This window comes from Vulpes lagopus, chromosome 21 (genome assembly GCF_018345385.1).
Source record: "Vulpes lagopus strain Blue_001 chromosome 21, ASM1834538v1, whole genome shotgun sequence".
NCBI lineage: Eukaryota > Metazoa > Chordata > Mammalia > Carnivora > Canidae > Vulpes > Vulpes lagopus.
The window spans coordinates 44,684,963-44,701,718 of record NC_054844.1 but is presented as its reverse complement, the minus strand read 5'-3'; the positions used below and the strand labels follow the sequence as shown (position 1 = coordinate 44,701,718).

Genomic DNA, 16,756 nt, shown 5'->3' with positions numbered 1-16,756 from the left:
TTTGTGGCTGTGTTTGGGGAAAAAAGAAAACTGATCTGAAGAATAGGTAAACAAATCAAGGCCCCTGGAGTATCTGAATGGATTTTGCCCATCTCCAGCCCCAGCTCTTTGGATTTATAAACAAAATTAACTGTGACCCCTTATCTGATGATTTTAATTTCAAAGATTTCAGGATTTCAACATAGGTTTCTTGGTTTACTGTGGTTTGCAAGTACACATTGCTTTTTTGTGAATTCTCTTACAATGTTAGAGTTGTTTTTTTTTTTTTTTTAGCAATGTTAGAGTTAATAGGTCTGATGAACATTTTTCTCCGGTGGGGAAATTTTTTAGTGGGTTATTTTTCATGGATGTTCTGAGGTTATTCCATTGAAAATCTTTTTTTATTTTTTAAAATATATTAATTTGAGAGAGAGCACACCTGCATGTGTGCAGGAAAAGGGGGCTGGGTTAGGGGCAGAGGGAGAGAGAGAGAATCCTCAAGTGGACTCCCCTTGGAGGTGGATGCAGGCTCAATCTCAGGACCCTGGCATCATGACCTGAGCTGAAATCAAGATGCTCAACTGACTGAGCTACCCAGGGACCCCCACACTGAAATTTTTTTTTTTTTTTTTTTTTTTTTAGGATTTTATTTATTCATGAGAGACAGAAAGAGAGAGGAAAAGACATAGGCAGAGACATAGGCCTAGGGAGAAGCAGGCTCCCTGCAGGGACCCAGATACGGGAGTTGAACCCAGGACTGCGAGAGGCAGACGCTCAACCACTGAGCCACCCAGATGTCCCCCAAATCTCAAGTTTAGACTTATTTCTTGCCTTTTGGAGAACCTGGTTTGGTTGTTCATTTGTACTGATCTTTTAACAATGCAAGATGTTTTGGCTGTGTTAGGAATTTAAATTTCGAATACTTCTGTTTACAACTTAAAAATTTACTGTACTTAAAAGGATAGTGTTCACCAAAAGGGAACATAACATAGCTTCAGTGGTCTGTCTGAAAACCAGTAAGTAGAAAGCTATCTGGATAGCAGGTGAGCAGGATAATGTTGGGGCAAAAAGAAAGAAAAAGAACATTACAGAGGCTGAATTTTTATATGTCTAGGAAAGTTTTGGTAGTTTTCAGAGCCCTTGGCAGATGCTCTGGAAAAGAGAAAGGTATCCAGGGTATAGAGGTTTTCTGAGGAAGATTAATAATTTTTACTTTTGTTTAGGTATTTTATTTAACCACACAGCATGGTTTATGGATCTTATGGAATAGCACATTTAGGGACGCCGGTGTGGCTCAGCGGTTGAGCATCTGCCTTCAGCTCAAGCGTGATACTGGAGTCCTGGGATCGAGTTCCGCATCGGGCTCCCTGCATGGAGCCTGCTTCTCCCTCTGCCTGTGTCTCTGCCTCTGTCTCTCATGAATAAATAAAATCTCAAAAAAAAAAATAAATAAATAAATAAAGGGAATAGTACATTTAACAATTCTTGGTAAAGAATTTCTTATGCCTTTTCTTGTTCTTCTGCTTGGTCTGTTTTTGTTTCCATTTACCTTACATGAAATTGGGTTTAGAGCTGTGTGCTGTGAATATTGATTTTAAAAGTAGTAAATTGCAATGTGAGGTATCACTTGTAACTGACTTGGTGTGGCTGCTGTTTATACATTGTTATTCATAAACTTGGACTCTGGGCAGTTACCTTTTTTCCCTAACATAAACTTTGATTTTCCTTTCCTTCTTATAGAGGATGCCTTTTAGCTGATCATTGTACTAATGGGAAGGAGTCCAGGTCATCCTGAGAAGAGTTGGCTTGTGCAGAGTCCAAGATACAGCTTTGTTGGATTTCTGTAAGCTACTCGAAGCCACATATTCATTTCTGATGACAACTTTACACTTGTGTTGGCAGAACACCCACAGCGACAACTGGTGCCTATGTTTAGTCTGTCCAGGAGCTCCACTAGCTAACATGTTTGGGGAAAAACCTACACTGTTCTTGTTAGCAGCTATGTAAATATTAGACCTTGCTGAGTTTGTCTTCCTGGATCTGCCAGGATTTGGGGGGATAAATTACAGTCTCTGGTTGCCTCAACTTAACCTTTGAAATCAGGGATTAAGGTTTTTAGGCATTCTTCTGGTTACTTGAAGCACAGTTCTTTTTGGATCAGTAATTTGTTTTATATATGTCCAGTTTATGATTTTTAAAATTTTATTTCCCTTGTATGTTAGTCTCCTGTAGCTGCTAGAACAAATTACCACAACCCTAGTGGCTTCAAACAGTGGGAATTTATTCTTAAAATTCTGAAGGCCAATAGTCTGCAGTCAAGGTGCTGAGCCCCCTCTGGAGGCCCTAGAGTGGAGGCCCTTCCTTGCCTCTTCCAGCTTCTGATCGTTGTCAGCCTTATCTTTCCCTGCTCTGTCTTTGCATTGTCTTCTCCATGTCTCTGTCTCAGAACTCCTGCCTTTTACAAGGATAGATGGAATTCTGTTTAAGAGCCAACCAGATACTCTGGGATAAATTTCAGATTTCTTCTTTCACATCTTTTAGTCACACCTTTTGCCATATAAAGTAATATTCGTAAGCTCAAGGGATTAGGGTTTAGGTGTCTTGGGAGGGGAGCGGTCATCAGTCAGACCACTACACCCTAATTCTCCAACTTTTTTTTTTTTAATGAAGATTTCATTTATTTATTCATGAGAACACACAGAGAGGAGAGAGAGAAGCAGAGACACAGGCAGAGGGAGAAGCAGGCTCCATGCAGGGAGCCTGATGTGGGACTCGATCCGGGGTCTCTAGGACCACACCCTGGGCTGCAGGCGGCACTCAACCGCTGAGCCACCAGGGCTGCCCTAATTCTCCAACTCTTATCCAAGTTTATGTAATTTTTTTTTTAAAGATTTTATTTATTTATCCATGAAGGACAGAGAGAGAGAGGCAGAGACACAGGCGGAGGGAGAAGCAGGCTCCATGCACTGGGAGCCCGATGTGGGATTCGATCCCGGGTCTCCAGGATCGCGCCCTGGGCCAAAGGCAGGCGCCAAACCGCTGTGCCACCCAGGGATCCCCTGACTCTTGGTTTTGACTCAGGTAATGATCTCTGAGTCATGAGATATAGCCTCACGTGGGGCTCTGTGTTTGGTGCAGAGTTTGCTTCAGATTCTCTCCCTCAACTCATGCAGCTTCTGTACGTGCATGGGCACACTCTGTCTCAAATAAAAAGTGTTTTTTAAAAAAGGAAAAAGTTGGGATCCCTGGGTGGTGCAGCGGTTTGGCGCCTGCCTTTGGCCCGGGGCGCGATCCTGGAGACCCGGGATCGAATCCCACGTCGGGCTCCCGGTGCATGGAGCCTGCTTCTCCCTCTGCCTGTGTCTCTGCCTCTTTCTCTCTCACTGTGTGCCTATCATAAATAAATAAAAATTTAAAAAAAAATAAAAAAGGAAAAAGTTACTTAATTTTTCTGGTTTCAGGAAAAGGTTGTTTTTTTTTTTTTTTTTTTTTTTTTGACAGAGGGGGAAGGAGAGAATTTTTTTTTTTTTTTTTAAGATTTTATTTATTTATTCATGAGAGTCACAGAGACAGAGACATAGGCAGAGGGAGAAGCACGCTCCCTGTGGGGAGCCCAATGCGGGACTCAATCCCAGGACCCCGGGATCAAAACATGAGCCAAAGGCAGATGCTACAATCAGTCATTGAGCCAACCAGGTACCCCAGAGAGAGCATCTTAAGCAGGCTCCATACCCAGCATGGAGCCTGACAGGGAGCTCCATCTCACTACCCTGAGATCATGACCTGTGTTGAAATCAAGAGTTGGATGCTTAACTGATTGAGCCACTCAGGCGCCCAAAGGAAAAATTATTTTAAAAATGAGAGGCAAATGGAAATTAAAGTTTAGGAAACCTAGATTCTCTTCCCACTTATGTCTTTTTTTCCCACTTATGTCTTTAACTACTGATACAACCTTAGGTAAGCCATTTGCCCCCTTGGTCCCTAGTTTCTCCATCTTACACGGAAAGAATTGGTTAGGTGATTGCTACTAGCCTTCTAGACTAAAGACTTTCATGAAATGATTCCTGAACTGTCTTGGATTTTGTTTTTGAAGTCAGTGATTTTAAATGTGAATGAAGAACTCATTCTAATATTTTGGGCCAGTATAGGCCTTTGGAGGTCTTGCCTGGGATTTGAGGACTGACTTGTTGGCTGGTTGTCAGATCCTTGGGGTATTAACACAGGATAACAAATTTGTTAATTGTATGTGGTTTTCTAAAAAGGGTATAATGGATAGGTTGGGCCATTTTTCACTCTTATCCTAATGTATAGTCTGGATTTCTTTTCCAGTAAGAGTAGTTTGTCAAAATTAAACACTGACAGATTTTTCTACCTGAAACTAGGTCGTGGAACTAGTTTTAAATTTTTTCACATGCAGTCTTATTCTTCAGACTTAACTGAGTGCTTATTCTATCACGCTTCGTTGCTAGAAACGACACTAGAAAACATGGGATTGAGATGGTGTTGTTGAAAAGACTATTCAAAGATCTGATTTTTTATACACTCATTATTTATTTCTTACATGTAGAGGAAGAGGAGGAACCAAATTGAATTCAAGTATTTCTCCGATTGTAATCTCCATTTCTTAGAATAAAGCAAGTTCACATCTGAGTCAGCAGGCATAATTATGTCGGAATAAAATGCCCTGCTAAAGAGGTCAACCAACAGGCTGGGAAATCTATCTTAAGTTTGGTGTCTGAGGCAGATCCTTGAACTCCGTGTACATTCTTTCTCATCCCTAAATCAGTGAGACTCACTTACCTCACAGGAAGTTATGGAGGGTAATATACTGTTAATTTGTTCAGTATTTCACAACAATAAATCTAAGGATCTGATAAAACATAGGCAAACCCCATTTATATGAATAGCTGGAGACAAGCATAGATCTAACTTACAGATAGTTCAGGAAATTCATTAGAGTTATTTTAACTTCCTTTATCATCAGACATCTTACCTTCTGTTTGCTGTATACTTTCCAAAGAGGTTTTTTGTTTTCTTCTTTTTCCATAACAGACACAGGAGGTAGGTAGGACAGATAGCTAACACCAGATTAGATGATAAAAGAATCAATTCATCAAGAAGACATAACAACCCTAAGTGTTACACAACTAATAATAAAACTTCAAAATACATGAAAGAAAAAAATGTTGGAACTGAAATATATATATCATTATATTAACACGTTTCTAAGTAACCCATGGATCAAAGAAGACATCACAAAATTAGAAAATATTTTGAACTGAATAAAAATGATAATATGACCTTAAAATTTGTGGGCTGTAACTAAGGCAGTGCTTAAAGGGAATTTTATTTATTTATTTTTAACGATTTTATTTATTGTGAGAGACAGAGAGGGGCAGAGACACAGGCAGAGGGGGAAGCGGGCTCTGAGCTATAGGTAGGAATCCCTAAAGGGAATTTTATGGTATTAAATGTTTCAGGGGCACTTGGGTGGCTCAGTGGTTGAGTGTCTCTGCCTTTGGCTCAGGTCGTGATCCCAGGGTCTGGAATCAAGTCCCATGTCGGGCTCCTTTCAGGGAGCCCGCTTCTCCCTCTGCCCGTGTGTCTGCCCCTCTCTCTGTGTCTCATGAATAAATAAATAAAATATAATTTTTAAAAAGGTATTAAATGGTTCAGTTAAAAAAGCAGAAAGGTCTAGAGTCCGTGACCTACACCTTTCTTTTTTTAACTTTTTTTTTTTTTTTTAAGATTTTGTTTATTTATGAGAGACACAGAGAGAGAGGCAGAGACCTAGACAGAGGGAGAAGCGGGCTCCATGCAGGGAGCCCGACATGGGACTCAGTCCTGGATCCCGGGATCACTTCCTGGGCCAAAGGCAGATGCTCAACCGCGGAGTCACTCAGGGGCCCTGGTCACCTACACTTTTATCTTAAGAACCCTAGGACAAGAAGAGCAAGTTAACCCAAATTACGTAGAAGAAAGAAAAATATTAAAAGCAGTAGGTAGTTGGTGAAGAATAAAACAAAATAGTAGAGAAAATCAATGAAAGTGAAAGTTGGTTTTTGAAAAGATCAGTAAAATTAATAAACCAAGCAGATCTTAAAAAAAAAAAAAAAAGCAGATCTGATGGGGGGTGTGGAAAAACAAATGACTACTATCAGGAGCAAGAAAAGAGATATCACTACTGATCCTAGAGACATTGAAAAAGTAATAAGGGAATATTACGAACAACTATGCCAGTACATTCCGTATCTTAGATGAATCGAATCACCTCCTTTAAAGACAAACTGCCAAAGTTCATTTCAGAAGAAATACAGAACCTCACCAACCCCATATTTATTAAAGAAATGAAATTCGTAATTGAAAATGTTCTCCCAGTGAAAACTCCAGTCCTGGATGGCTTCACTGGTAAGTTTCACCAAATCTTTTTTTTTTTTTTTTTTTTTCTCACAAATCCTTTAAGGATGAGGTATTACCAATTCTACAAACACTTCCAGAAAATAGGTGAGGGAGGAGCGATTACTAAGGCATTCATTATTTTAACTTCATCTATTATCAGGCAAACTTTTATTTCCCATATATATATATATATTGTTAAGATTTTTATTTATTGATAAGACACACAGAGAGGCAGAGACACAGGCAGAGGGAGAAGCAGGCTCCATGCAGGGAGCCTGACATGGGACTGGATCCCGGGTCTCCATGATCATGCCCTGGGCTGAAGATGGGGCTAAACCACTAAGCCACCAGGGCTGCCCACCAAGATTTTAAGTCATCTCTGCACCCAAGCTGGGGCTCAAACTCACAACGCTGAGATGAAGTGCTGCATACTTCACCGACTGAACCAGCCAGTCGCCCCCCCCCCTTTATATTTTTAAAAGTGTTTTACAGGGTTTTTTTCTTCCCTTCATAGCAGACCTATAAGTAGGGCAAATAACACCATTAAGATGAAGTGAACTGTCTAGTTTGACCTTTCAGTGACCTAATTTAGGAGAGGACCACATCTTATTCCTAGTCCTGGATTTTTGCTACTGTTAACAAGTTGCCCCTTTAGTAGCTTTTTTGTAACAGGACTGTCCCTTGGGACAGGACTAACAAGTGCTGACTTCACCAAGGAGAAATCCTCAGCCCTTAAGTTGAAGACTGGGTTAGACTCAGTACCCATGCAATAAATACCCCAGAACAAGGATTAGAAATGCAGTATCAATCATCCCTTTGGCATAGGATTTAAATTAGGATTGTGGTTGGAACGTGGACAAAAAGAAACCTCTTACTTGGTTTAAGGAAAACATCAGAACACTCAGTGGAAGAGCTGGGTGGTCTGAGATTGGCTCTCTTTTAGCCGTTAATCTGGTGGTGGCCTTTCTTTGCATTTAACTATCAATATATCTGAAGTGTAGAACACACTTTTATGATATTGTGGCATAGTAACTCACACTTAAATGTCAATAGAGACACTTGCAAAGACCTACAAGGTTCAATAATTTCTGGTGTGGGTTTGTTTCTCCTGTCATCACCCATTATGTATTTTTTTACAGCTTTTAAATTGCCACAGAGAGGAATTGGTCAGGATCATAATAGATGGCCAAGGAGCTGCCAAGGATACCGTTGCATGGGATGGGAAGAAGTTCAATACTGCCTTGATTTTATTTATCTAAATTGTAGGCTATGACTTCAATATAATTCATGTTGCTAATATACCAAGGTAATGACAAAGCACAAAATTATGCCATATATTGAAGGAATGCTCTCTTTTACTCCATGAAGTTTTTTACAGTCTGAGATATCTTTCTAACTCCAAATATATAAAAACTCCTTTTTTTTGTCAGCATGTATTAATCAGATTTTAGCATATTAACTTAAATTATAGCATTTCAGCAGTTAAATTAGAGATATTTTGGAAATTTTTTAGTTTAAGGTATTCAAATGGATTTTTTTTTTTTAATTTTATTTATTTATTTGACAGAGAGTGAACATAAGCAGTGAGCTTGATGCGGGGTTAGATCCCAGACCCTGGGATCATGACCTGAGCTGAAGTCAGACACTTAACCCACTGAGCCACCTAGGCGTCCTTACGCAAATTAGTTTTTATGTGTTTTGAATGTCTTCTCTAAACTAAGCCTATCAGAGGGAGGACGCCTGGGTGGCTCAGTGGTTGAGCATCTGCCTTCAGCTGGGATGTGATCCTGGGGTCCAGGACTCGCATCAGGCTCCTTGGAGGGAGCCTGGTTCTGCCTCTGCCTGTGTCTCTGGCTCTCACTCTGTCTCTCATGAATAAATAAAGTCTTAAAAAAATAATAAAACTAAGGTTATAAATTGTCTGGCATAGCAGAGGCTTTTCCTTAAATTAGAGGATCTGTTGGAGTAACCTTAAGGGGTCTTTGTAACCTTTAAGCTGCTGATGTCCAAAATCTGTACAAGCTGGATGGTGCCAGATAAAGCACTATGTCTTAATTTTATGGCTCTTTGAAAAATACGACCATAGATACTTTAGTTCTCTTTTAACCGTTCTGTATTTTGTGAACATGCTCTGCCAAAGTGGTATGTAAAAATCTAAGATTCACACTAACTACTCCGACATTGCTCTTACCCATTTTTCTTAACATTTATTTATGGTGAAATTGCCAGGTTCTTCATGAAAGGTGACTGGATCTCCTAGTTCATGCTTCACATTTAATTAAGAGAGGAGTGGTTGTGAGAATCACACCCATATGAGACTGGTGCCTTCAGAGGAGTTCAGTCCATTGCAAGGATGGAATTGTTGGAAAGCACCATCTGGAAGACATTTGCCCATAGTGATGCCAAATTATCTACTTTCTCATAAATCTTGGAACAATTGGATATCTAACCTTGCCCAGTGATGGATTTAGGTGTGGCCTAACTAAATTTAAAGACGACTGACACTTGAGAGAAGAAATTCAGTAGATTTTAATAAAGGACAGAAAATCCCATTTAAAATTATTTTGTGGGATTGTGTTCTCATAATAAGATTTCAAGAATTTGTGTTACTGCTAAATATGCAAGTGAACCAGACTGATAACTTTAAGCAGTTCTGGGAATTGCTACAGTACACATTCATTTAGATTTTTTAATGGTGGTCAGAGCTTGTAGGAGAGTACAGCTGAACAAAATTTATAAGGCAGTCTTTATCTCTATTTATAATGTATATGTTTTAATCTAAAAGAACAAAAGGTTCTTTGCTCCCTGGAGCAGGAGGCTTGGATAATCAACAAACAATACTTTGCCCTAGAATAATTTTGTGACTGGTTGAGGCAGTGCTTTGGCCTGATTTTTAAAGAATCACAAACTGGAACTGCACTAGCCAAAGGGAGAGCATTTCCTCTCTCCACACTCCTTTCTATTAATAAAGTTTGTGTTGTCTATATGTGGCTTGTTAATGATAGGGGTGTTAACGACCACAGTTAATCTTCCTCCTCAACTCTTTCCTAATCCAGTCTCTTAAATAGACATTTAAAAAGCTTTTAACTCCTCTTGAATTGGGTGCTCATGGGCTTTTGGTGGAGGTGGAGTGATAGTTATCAGCCCATTTAACAAAACCTGAGACAGCCAGGACAGCTGTAATGTGTATCTCTATGCTGTGTTTTTGTTAAAATGCCACATGGCTAATACTTTGGAAATCATAAATCTAGTAGAAGAAAACATTTTTATAGAGGGTATTTTAGTTTTATGCTATGTGTGTTGCAAACTTAAAATCATTGGTGCTGCTAGATCCATAAAGAACAAAGAATATAGACCAGATTAAAATGGTTCTGTAAATTTGGTTTCTTTTCATCTGTTTTATTTATTACAATAAGGCTATATAGAGGACGCCCAGAAGACGGTGCTGTAGCTGACAAGCTAATCTTCACTTAAGCCACTAACTTTCCCAAAGCTCCTTGGGGGAGAAATGGGAATGTCTCAAGCCTGGGCCAACTGAAGTCACTCATCAGCAGAATATTTAATTAATACATGTGACAGGGAGCTTTGCATATGCCCTCACACCTTTCCCGTCTTTAGAATGCCTTTCTTCCTGGAGAATTTTGCCTTCTTACTGGGCTTATAGATTTTATACTGAAACTCTAAAATAGGGGTGCCTGGCTGGCTCAGTTGGTAGAGCATGTGTCTCTTGATCTTGAGGTTTTAAGTTTGAGCCCCACAATGGGGTAGAGATTACTTAAATATAAAATCTTTGGGGGGGGGGTGTCTCAGTGCCCCAGTTGGTCAAGCATCTGCCTTTGGCTCAGGTCATAATCTCAGGGTCTTGGGGTGGAGTTCTCCCCTCCCACCCCATTGGATTCCCCGCTCAGCAGGGAGTCTGTTTCTCCCTCTCCCTCTGCACCCCCTCCTCCCCCTGCTCATGTTTGTTCTCTCTCAAATACATACATACATACATACATACAATCTTAAAAAAAGAAACCCAAAATCTTTGGGGAAAAAAAAGAAACTCTAAAATGAAGAGAGAGCTCACTGATTATGTGTTTTGACATTTGGTCTGACTACCACTTCCAAATAGTTCAGTGGGTGGTTCAGTGAAGCAGTTTACCAGTTGGTTTTCATTACTTTTTTAAAAATACAAAGCAAGCTCAGAGAAAGATTTAGAATTATGTTGTATATATACTTTTTCTTGTAAGTAGTGATGAAAATAAAATGTGCTACACCAAGATCTAAGAAAAGACACCAAGACAGCTGGCATTGCAAAGTAGTGACTGGAGGGACTAGAGCAGAGCCTGAACTGGACAAACAGATCCCAGAAACCCTGTGTGGGTGATTCTGTGATTCCAGGATTGATAAATGCAATCCATTACCTCTGTTGTTCTGGATTGCCCCAGTTTTCTCTAATGGCCTAAGTTCTGGGGACTGATTTTAATGGTTCCCCCTCCCCCCTTATACTGAGTGGGATTTTCTGGTCTCTTTCTGCTTTGCTGCCTCACCTCTTCCCCCCCTTTTTTTTCCTGGAAGATTTATCTGTTAAAGAAGTCTCCTGTCATCGACTTGGAATGTGGGTTCTGACTGTGCCTGACCACAAAGCTCTTTGATGTTTTTCCAATGCTGACTTCTCACCAGATCCCTGGTTTAGGTTTTTTTTTGCCCAGCCATCGGAGGCCTGTAAGGTGAATTTGCCTTGTATCATTGATACGAACAGTTGGTGGGGCCTGTTCTTTTCTCGTGTCCTGATGGGCAGTTGAATTGCTGGCATCTGTCTATAGTTGTTGATGCCTTTACCAGTTACTGTGTGTAGTCAAGAAAGGGCTGAGAGCTGTTATGCCCGAGAGACTCTAGAAACCTGAGAAGCTGCTTACCCCTTCCTATGGAGATTTCCACAAGGATAGGGTTGCGCTCAGAGGCTCATCCTCTCTTCCTTCGTCATGGTATCGGGATTCTACCTTAATCACTCCATCATCCTGCCAGCCATGTCTCATTTCTCCTACTTGAGCGCTCCCTCCTCTCAAGCCCAGCGTGAACCACCATTCTTGATGCTTTATCTGGTCCAGGCGCTGGTCTTAAATTGTCCGTCTGGCTTTGTGTTTCATTTGACCCTAATACTCTGGGTCGCAGTGTCTAAAAGAGAATTATATCCCCTCCAATGTCTGAGTGCATTTCTCATTTCTTACTGCTGCTCCTGAGCAGATCTGTAACTTCAAGGTTAAGATAAGACACATTCCATCAGAACTATGTCGTCATCCTTGCCAGCTTCTGATCTGTGACTGTCCAGGAGATTTACAAGACAGTTGCGTGCCATTCTTTACAGAATATTATGGTTGGACTCTGACTCCTGGCATCAGGCCCAATTTGATTTGTCAGCTGTTACAAAACCCATTTCCCAAAGAGAAAGGGACCTTAGCCGGGTGCCCTTTAGGTAGTTCTTAAGGAGTGGGAAGGAGGAAATTGATCTGACATTATTTCCGGATGCTTTAGGGAAGGGGTAGACACCAGAGTATTTTTGTCCTTTTCTTTGTGGGTTTTACTTTTCTTTTTTTCTGAAAGGTTTCACCAAAATATTAATGTTGCTGTCATCCTTTCCTGTCCTTTATCTCTTCACAGAATTACTGTTAGTCTTTTCATTCTGCTATCTCCAGTGCTTTTGAGTTTTAAGGAGTAAGAATAAGTATTTTTACCCTTAAGAGAGAATGTACCTGCTGCTTATTCTCTGAAGCTTTATTAGTTTACTGGTGCCTAGTAGTTTAACAGCTACTTCTTTCTTGCTATCTACTAACATGTTGAGCTGCAGGAGTTACTGCATGTGATAGGGTTTAACGGCTTAGGAATTTGGAAGGTCAAGTATTTCCTGCTGCTGATGTATTTGGCCCTATATTTTTATAAAAGCTTCTCTTTGGGGGACTTACCAGCTCCTTCGTCTCTTTATAAACTTCCCTAGGAGGTAGGCCATGGGGATTTGGCCCATTTTAGTGATTCTGGGATTAAATCTCAAATTATTTACTGAAGATCACACATGGCAAGTTAATCACAGAGTTAGAACCCTGATCTAATCCCGTTGGCATTGTTTTTATATCCTTTAATTACAAAAAGTATTAAAAAGTTATAGGAAAAAGTCCAAAAAGGCAGTTTTTACCCAAACATTTTCTGACAGTTCCACTCAAATTTGAGGAAACCTTCTGTAGCTAAGAACTGTCTACTTTACTTTTATACCCTAAAATTTCTTCTATTTGATAATTTGTTATTAATCACTATTTTCTGCTTTTTTCCTCAGTTGGGTTCTTTGCTTTTGAGTATCCCTTTTTCTTACTCTCCTGTGGCAGCAACCTCTGGCTCTAAAGACCTGAACCGTAAAGCAGAAGGCTCTAGAGCTCTTGAAAATGTTCTTTAGGGTCAAGAGAGAAGAAACTTTATGGGACTGCAGGTCTCTAAGTAGCTCTTTTTCTTTATCATCCTTTATTTCAGGTATTAGGGATTATTGATATGGAGTTTTAAACTATTATATCTTAATGCTTCAGGTGGGTAGTAGTTATGTGAAAATTTGTTTCATAATGTTACAGTCACAATTAATGAAAAGTGGTTTTAACTCAATAACAGTTGTGGCTGAACTGTTCTCCCCTCTTTTTTTAAGAACTACATAAGGATTACATTTTTTTTCCTACCTGTTAATTTCGGTGGATAGGTTCTTCAATAGTGCTTCAAGTGTCTGGATTGTGTTTCTGTATCTAGTAATCCCCCAAAGAAGGAAAGTTGTATAGTATCCTGAAATACTTCCCTTCCCCCCTTTCCTGCTATCCCCTCATCCCCCAAGCAATTTTAATTAACTGTTCAGTGACAGATGGCAAAAAAGGCCTTATTTAAAGTGCTTCTGGTGGGCTGGGTTAGGGGTGAGTGGTTTGTACTGATCCTGTTGTAGAAGGGCCTAGCTTTTCCCCTCCCCCTTCCAGTTGAGCTATAATCCTGTTAGATGATCTTAAAATGCTATTGATTAATTCCCAGTGCTCTTAGAGGAATAAGCACAGGTTTTGGGTTTAAAACGCAAGAACCAATTCCCTTGAGCTCTGAATGCCTTTGCTTTGAGACCAAGGGAGTACCTTCCAACTTCTCCACCCAGTCTTCACTGAAAAGGAAAGTTAAGCCTTTTAACTTTTCCGTTTGCCTCTCCCCCCCCTTAGTCTAGTACTGCTGCCAGTTGCCATGGCAACGGGCTGGGACAGCTGCGCAGTGGCTCCCAGGCAGCTGGGTGGGGGCGGGGGAGCTGCCAGCCCGCCAAGCCCCAGACCTGGGAGGGGAGGCCCCTCCTGTTAGCCCAGAGGGAAAGAAAGAACTGGGGCGATCCGGTAGGTAAAGGAGGGAACCCCCATTCATCTTCTACCTTTGGGGTTCCTCTTCTGCATGAAGGTATAAAGGGAGATTTTCCTCTTTCCTCCCTCAAACTGAAGAACACATATGTAAATCCTTGTTTTTCCTCGTGAGGCAGGGGAGGCCATAGCCACAATGCTTAACTGCATGCATCTAACCCGGGGCTGGTTTTAACCCCAGCGCTCTGACCTAAACTGCTCAGCTCCCGGAAATTCCAAGGTGAGTGGGGGTGGGGGTGGGGTACTCTCCCTGGAATATGACATTTCCTGTCTCTGGTGAGGTTAGAGGCTGTTTTTATTTTAAATAAATAAGATTTTTTTTTTCTTGAAGCTTAGGACTCTCTTCTAAATTCATGGAAAAAATATTTTGAAACTCCTGTCTACATTCTCCCCCTCCACCCCCTTTTCCAAGTAAAGTACTTTAATAAAAACTTAAGTTTTTTTTTACAGGGCAGTAGTGGATACAGACAGTATTTTGGGTGGGCAGACCTATTGCTAGTAGGTTCTAGAGATGTGGTTTCCAACTAGATGTTCTTGGAATAATTCCTTAAATTTTGCTAACTTGAAGTAAATTGATAAATGCAACTTTTTATGTTACTTGAACACAGTTCTGAGATTAGTAGTGGTGGCCTTTCCTGTTCCTGGGAGTCGTCTTCTAGTCAGGATGGAAATATTTTTAGAGAGTTCTGAAAAAAATCCTTTAAGCTTACAGAAAAATAAAAATGGAGTTCAGCTAAGAAAACAATTCCTGCTACTCTATATTCCAGACTGTAGGCACCATTTAACATGGTTAAAGAAGAATTCTTAAAAATGATTATGGAGACAACAATGTGGGAATTTAAAAAAACTAGATTCTGTGTTGAGTACCCCCTGGTTGTGCATATTTCTGAGCTTAACTCAATTTCCATTTGTGTTGCCTTGCTTCAGCTTTCCTTGGGCCTATGAATGGTTCCTCTGTGCTTTGAGGCTTCATGTTGATGTGAGTTTGGGGCCAGACTTCTTTCTTTTTCCTCCTCTTCTTCCTTTGGCCCAAAGTCAACTCCAGTTAAGAGAGGTACCTCCTCAACTATTTGGATTAGTTGAGCCATGAGAATTACTGAACAATCCAGTAACTAATTTTTATTTTTTGGACTAAAAATTTTTTTTTTCTCTCTGCCTCTCATCCCCAAGTGAAAAAGGTGGCTTAGTGTATCTGAGATGCCAGCCTTGCTTTTGTGAACTGATGGGTGCTCTGTAGGGACAAGCTCAGTTTGTTTTAAGGGAGAGAGAGATATACCAAGTCACTGAAGACAGTGGTAAAAGATACCTGAGCTTGCTAAGAGACTAGACAAGATTCTCCGGGCTGAGGTTACATTTTGGAGCTTTTTTTTTTTCTTTTGAAGATTTTATTTATTTATTTGGGAGGGAACATAAGAGAAGCAGGGGGAGGGGCAGTCTACCTGCTGTGCAGGGAGCCTGACTACAAGAAGTCCTGGGATCATGACCTGAGCTGAAACCAACTGAGCCATCCAGGTGCCCCTCTTTTTTCATTTTTATGAAGAACCTTATTCACCTTATAGGGAAAGGTTTTAATTCTATCACTGTTATTTTAACTAATAGTTTTCTGCATTTATTTGAGCTCCTGGCTTGTAAAACAGTTATAGAAGTACTCAGGAGTAATATACCACACCACTTGTCTTTGGAATCTGAAATTAGAGAAGTTACACAGTTGTGTCTATAATAATGATGTTGGCCTTGTGAGCTGATAAGAAAGTTGTGGTTGGGAAAGTGGTGATTGACCCATTTTTTGCTTATATTCTTAGGACTCATCTAGAATGCATCAAGACCCAAGAGAAGGGTACATGGCAACTTTGTGTTATACCCCCTGCATTCCATCAAGAAGAGACAGAGTTTTAACTTCTTGCATGGATTCTGACCATACTGTCCTTCCTATTTGCAGGAACCCGGTGGCCTTAGTTCCTTCAGGTGGAACAGCTTGCGACATGGGAAAGAAAACCAAGCGGACAGCTGACAGTTCTTCTTCAGAGGATGAGGAGGAGTATGTCGTGGAGAAGGTGCTAGACAGGCGTGTAGTTAAGGGGCAAGTGGAATATCTACTGAAGTGGAAAGGCTTTTCTGAGTAAGTGCCTTCTTTTAGGCCTTAGGACTCTGTAGAGGTGGACACCTTTTTTCCTTCCCCATGAGCCACTGCCGTCTTTGTCTTTTTCTCTCCTCACTTGCACTCCTCCTGAGAGTTTGAAGACGTAGCAATAAATTAAAGAGTCTCCTCTCCCTTGGAGCTGGTGTTTTAATGATAACGCTTTTGAGAGAGAGTATAATGAATTGGCTAGGTGCATAGACGTGGAGCCAGATTGCCTAGGTCCGGATTTTGTTCCACCACTTGTGATCTGGGTGACCTTGGTTTAGTTCCTTCATCTTTTTCCTCCTCAAAAAAACAGGAATAGGAAATGGTACTTGTCATAGAGATGTTGGGTATATGTAGAGCCTGACAGGTAAGCTTAGTGTAAGTATAAACTGTTACTGGAGCACCTGGCTGGCCCAGTCAGTATAGCATGTGACTCTTGATGTCCGGGTTGTGAGTTGGAGACCTACGTTGGGTGGAGATTACTTAAAAACAAAATCTTTAAAAGCATAAACTTTTACTGTTAATATTCTTTTGCATATAACTAAGCTAAAATTATATACATTTAAGCAGAAGTTGTCTATTCCATAGCCTATACCTCTCTAAAATGATCTTTGGATCTTACAAGTGACCTAGGATGAAGGACTCATCTTAATGAGAAACTTAAATCTGAGGCCACATTTTTCCCCCTAGTATTTATTTTTTTAATTTCAAATCTACAGCCGAGGCAAAAGAAATTGAGTAAACACTGAGATACACACAACCTAGTTTCTGCAGTCAACACTAAGATAGTCTAGCTTTTTGTTTTTGTTTTTGAAAACCTCAGAAACCCGTTTTTTAAAAGTCAGCTTTAAGAATG

General features: G+C 40.4%; 1 protein-coding gene across 3 annotated transcripts in view; it reads left to right on the top strand.

Annotated features, from left to right (window-relative positions):
- The window catches only part of CBX5 (chromobox 5), a 37,241-nt gene that overhangs the window by 3,067 nt on the left and 17,418 nt on the right, over positions 1–16,756 (top strand). Inside the window, exons 1-2 of one of the 3 annotated variants that reach the window (XM_041736088.1) lie at positions 13,647–13,754; positions 15,715–15,894. In XM_041736088.1, coding sequence (XP_041592022.1) covers positions 15,758–15,894 — 137 coding nt within the window. In that variant the 5' untranslated portion in view covers positions 13,647–13,754; positions 15,715–15,757. Of the gene's footprint in view, positions 1–13,646; positions 13,755–13,797; positions 13,996–15,714; positions 15,895–16,756 lie in introns of those variants that run through there. The other 2 variants (XM_041736091.1, XM_041736087.1) reach the window with 2 other exon arrangements.